This window comes from Colobus angolensis, unplaced genomic scaffold, assembly GCF_000951035.1.
Source record: "Colobus angolensis palliatus isolate OR3802 unplaced genomic scaffold, Cang.pa_1.0 Scaffold10, whole genome shotgun sequence".
Classification (NCBI taxonomy): domain Eukaryota; kingdom Metazoa; phylum Chordata; class Mammalia; order Primates; family Cercopithecidae; genus Colobus; species Colobus angolensis.
The window spans coordinates 15,290,834-15,295,315 of NW_012110919.1; the positions used below are offsets into that span (position 1 = coordinate 15,290,834).

General features: G+C 37.6%; 1 protein-coding gene across 1 annotated transcript in view; it reads left to right on the top strand.

The window, feature by feature from the left end:
• The window catches only part of HCFC2 (host cell factor C2), a 45,407-nt gene that overhangs the window by 17,791 nt on the left and 23,134 nt on the right, over positions 1–4,482 (top strand). The window contains exons 6-7 of the mRNA XM_011936958.1: positions 562–668; positions 775–963. Of these exons, the coding sequence (XP_011792348.1) occupies positions 562–668; positions 775–963 (296 nt within the window). The remainder of the gene's footprint in view (positions 1–561; positions 669–774; positions 964–4,482) is intronic.

The following is a 4,482-nucleotide window of genomic DNA, read 5'->3' on the forward strand; positions in this document are numbered from 1 at the left end:
AAAAAAAAAAAATAGATCTCTGGTTGACATCAGGTCACATGGGCCCTGATATCTGCCTGATGAGCCTTTCTCTTCCAGCAGCCATCAGGCTTGTCTTAAGAACTCCTAGGGCCCTAAAGGAACACAGTTTAAAGTTTTTTGTTTAAATGATATCAATGACCAAAGTTATATGAAATTTAATCCTCTTCGGTTACTATATGCATACAATTTTAAATTTGACTTTGGATGTCATAGATCATGAGTATCTTTCTGACTGAGGTACCCTTAGTATATTATAGGCAATATTGATTTTTAAATATATTATAATTGAAATATTCTTCACTTTAAGTAACTTGCCAGAGAGAAATAATTGTTATTCTGTATTGCTTCATAAAATTGTAAACTCTTGAAAGAAGACCACTTTATTCATCTTCTTATTCCCATTACCTTGACAATGGTAAGTGAATGAATAGTTCTGAAGCTCTGAGTCAACTGATAGGAGAGTTTTCTATTCTTAGCACTTCAAATCCAAGAAGTAAAATGAAATAAGCTACTTTATGTTTTTGTTTTGTTGTTGCTCAGGATGTACATTTTTGGTGGATGGGTCCCACATAAGGGGGAAAATACTGAGACTTCACCTCATGATTGTGAATGGAGATGTACCAGTTCATTTTCTTACCTAAATCTGGGTGAGTTTTTTAAGAGTTACTCATTGAATTAAACTTTATCAATAAGGTAATTTTTGTAATTTTGTTAAGAACAAAAGATTAGTCATGGATATTTCTATCCTTTCAGATACAACAGAGTGGACCACCCTAGTATCAGATTCTCAGGAAGATAAAAAAAATTCCAGACCAAGACCAAGAGCTGGCCACTGTGCTGTTGCAATTGGCACTCGATTGTATTTTTGGAGTGGAAGAGATGGCTACAAAAAAGCACTGAATAGTCAAGTTTGCTGCAAGGATCTTTGGTATCTTGATACTGGTAGGTAAGAGTAATTAACAAATAAATTTTTTCCTTTAGGTAAGCACTCAAATGTCTGCCTTTTGAGACTTACTGTAAATGTTACTACCTCTGTTTCCCATAATTAAGTATGAATGGAAGAAACAATATGTATAGTTATTCTTCACTCCTGAGAAGTATATAATTATCCTCTCCTTGAGTGTAGACTGGATTTAAAGACTCCTTTGCAAAGAATAGAGTATGGAAAGGGAAAATAGTAGCTTTACAGAAACCTGGCAAGTAGGAGAAACCTGGCAAGTACCACCTTAATCAAGTGATCAAGGTTAATATCATTAGTGATAAGTTAGTATCATTTACTCCCTAATATCATGTGATAAGTAAAAGTACCTCGGTGGTATTCCCAAATCCATAATCTCAGTCTAACTATGAGAAAATATCAGACAAGCCCAAATTGAGGGATATTCTAGATCTTCTGCAAAGAATATGTGAGCAGTACTATTCAGAAGTTTCAAAGCGAAGGAAAACAAGGAAATAATCAAAAAGTGGAAGAGACAAAGGAGACATTACAGCTGAATGTGATGTTGTATTCTGGATTGGATCCTGGAACAAAAAAAGACATTAATTGAAAAACTGGTGAAATCTGAGTTGTCTATAGTTGAGTTAATAGTATTACACCAATAATTTCTTAGTTTTAACAAATGTGCTTATATTAGGGGAAGCTGGAGAAAAGGGAAAACTGGGGCCAGGGCGTTATGGCAATGCTGTACTATCTTTGCAACTCTTCTGCAAACCTAAAATTATTTTAAAATAAAAGGTTTTTAAAAAATAGAAGCTGGGTGCAGTGGCTCACACCTGTAATCCTAGCACTTTGGGAAGCTGAGGCAGGAGGATTACTTGGGGCCATGAGTTCAAGATAAGCCTGAGCAATATAGTGAGACCCCCATCTCCACCAAACAAAAAATTAGCCAGGTACAGTGGCTCATGCCTATAGTCCCAGCTTCTTGGGAGGCTGAGGCAAGAGGATCACTTGAGCCCAGAAGTCTGAGTCTACCTGCAGTGAGCTCTGATTACTCCACTGCACTCCAGTCTGGTCAGAGCAAGACCCCATCTCTAAAGGGGGAAAAAAATTATTAGAGCGCCACAATTTTTAAAAATATGTACCTCACATCAATTTTTAATAAATATTGATTGACAGCTGTGTAGCAGAAATTGTTCTAAATGCTGAGAATATAGTAGCAAACAAGACTGATAGTGCCCCTGCTCTCACAAAGAACTTACATTCTGAGGGGGTACGACAGGAAGGAGATAATGAGCAATAGTGAAACAGATTAACAAAATAAGTTCAGTTTCTGTTAATCATGTGAATACATGAGATAGTGGTGTTAGGTATTGGGCACGGGAGTGGTGGCTGCTTCAGAGTGGGTAGGCAAAAAAGGCTTCTATGGGCCGGGCGCGGTGGCTCAAGCCTGTAAAGTAATCCCAGCACTTTGGGAGGCCGAGACGGGCGGATCACAAGGTCAGGAGATCGAGACCATCCTGGCTAACACAGTGAAACCCTGTCTCTACTAAAAATACAAAAACTAGCCAGGCGAGGTGGCGGGCGCCTGTAGTCCCAGCTACTGGGGAGGCTGAGGCAGGAGAATGGCGTAAACCCGGGAGGCAGAGCTTGCAGTGAGCTGAGATCCCGCCACTGCACTCCAGTCCGGGCGACAGAGCGAGACTCCGCCTCAAAAAAAAAAAAAAAAAAGGCTTCTGTGATGAGATGACGTGGGATGTTATTCGAATGGTGAGAAGGAGATACCCACATAAAAAGGCCAGAGAAACCACTGCAGGAAGAGGGAACAGCACATACAAGGAGTCTGAGATAGGAATACTTGGCATGTTTGGCAACAGATTTGAACTGGGTAAACAAAGAGGAAAGTGTAGGAATGGAGGTTAGAGAGATGACCACAGGACATAGGGCCTTGAATGTGGTGGTAGAATTTCTAAGTTATTTTTAAAGTGCAGCAGGAAGTTATGTGTAAGTTTGAAGGAGAGATGTGACACATTCTGATGTGCATTTTGAAATGGTCACTGGCAGTTGTATGGAAAATGAATTCTAAGTGCACACTGCAAGACAAGTTAGAAATCTCTTGCATAGTCAAAAAAGTGTTTTAGACTATAGTGGTGACAATGGAGGAGGGGAGGACTGGATAAATTCAGGATACATTTTGGAGTTCTTATTGGCAGAACTGGATGATAATTTGTGTGACAAGTGACAGAATGGAGGATGAAGTTTTTAGCTTGAATTTTACTGAGATAGAGAAGACTGAGAGAAAACAACATTGTGGAGAAAATCAAGAGTTCCATTTAGACCATGCTAAGTTTGAAATAAGATCAAGCAGGCATTTGAATGAATAGATGAATCTAGTGGCCATTGGAGAAATTAGATCTGGAGATGTAGTATGTGATGTTACATGAGAAAAACAGATTATAAAACATATAATGACTCCAGTGTTTTCAAAATTATAAATAGAAAACTTGGAAGGACACACACCAAAGCATTATCTGAGAGCTGAGATTATACATTTTCTTCAAAGCTTTTCTGTCATTACTTGTCTGTATTTTCCACATTAGCATGTATTGTTTTTGTAATGTGAAAAGTTTAATATTAAAATTAAGATAGTTGAAAAAATAATGAAACGAGAGTAAATGCTTCCTATGAAAGAAGCATGTACTAGCAAGCAAGAAAAAAAGATAGAAAATTGAACTTACTGGTTCATCTTTGAAATTGGAAATTATTAACTAAAGTCTAAGGATAAGCTTCAGTCTCTGAAATTGGATAAAAAAATGTGTATGACTGTATTTTCTCTGTAGGGATTATATCACTTTGAGCAGATTCTCTAAGGGATCTATGACTTAAAAAGATTTTAAAAATTGGATTTGAATGGCCTGTTTTTCTATAAACCTTTTCATAATAAGTTTTAGATATCAGTATTATTCTAAAAGTAATCATGGCCACGATCATAAGGGCAAAATATAGATTTTGCTTTTCCTCTTGATAAGTTAGCATCAGTTTTGGTGGAAGAGGGGGCTCCTCTTGTTTTGTTTTTTTTCTTCACTTTTAGTTAAACTTTGTGCATTTGATAGCATGTAAAAGAGTAATAGAATTCCATGAGGCTTTCTATGAAAAATCACAGTTCTTTGCTTGCACCTTTCCTCATTTTACTTGCTTTACAAGCATTTATTTGTTCTTAACTCTGTTAAATGATTCTTTAGGTATTTACTTCCATATCTCTATATCACATACATATATTATTACTTTGATATATATATTTTTTTCATTTAGGCAATAATGTGCTCACTTTCTGCTATGGAAGTTGAAGATTTATCTCTTCCTCCCACCATTCCTTTTTTTTTTTTTCTTTTTTTGAGACGGAGTCTCGCTGTCACCCAAGCTGGAGTGCAGTGGCCGGATCTCAGCTCACCGCAAGCTCCGCCTCCGAGGTTCACGCCATTCTCCTGCCTCAGCCTCCTGAGTAGCTGGGACTACAGGCGCCC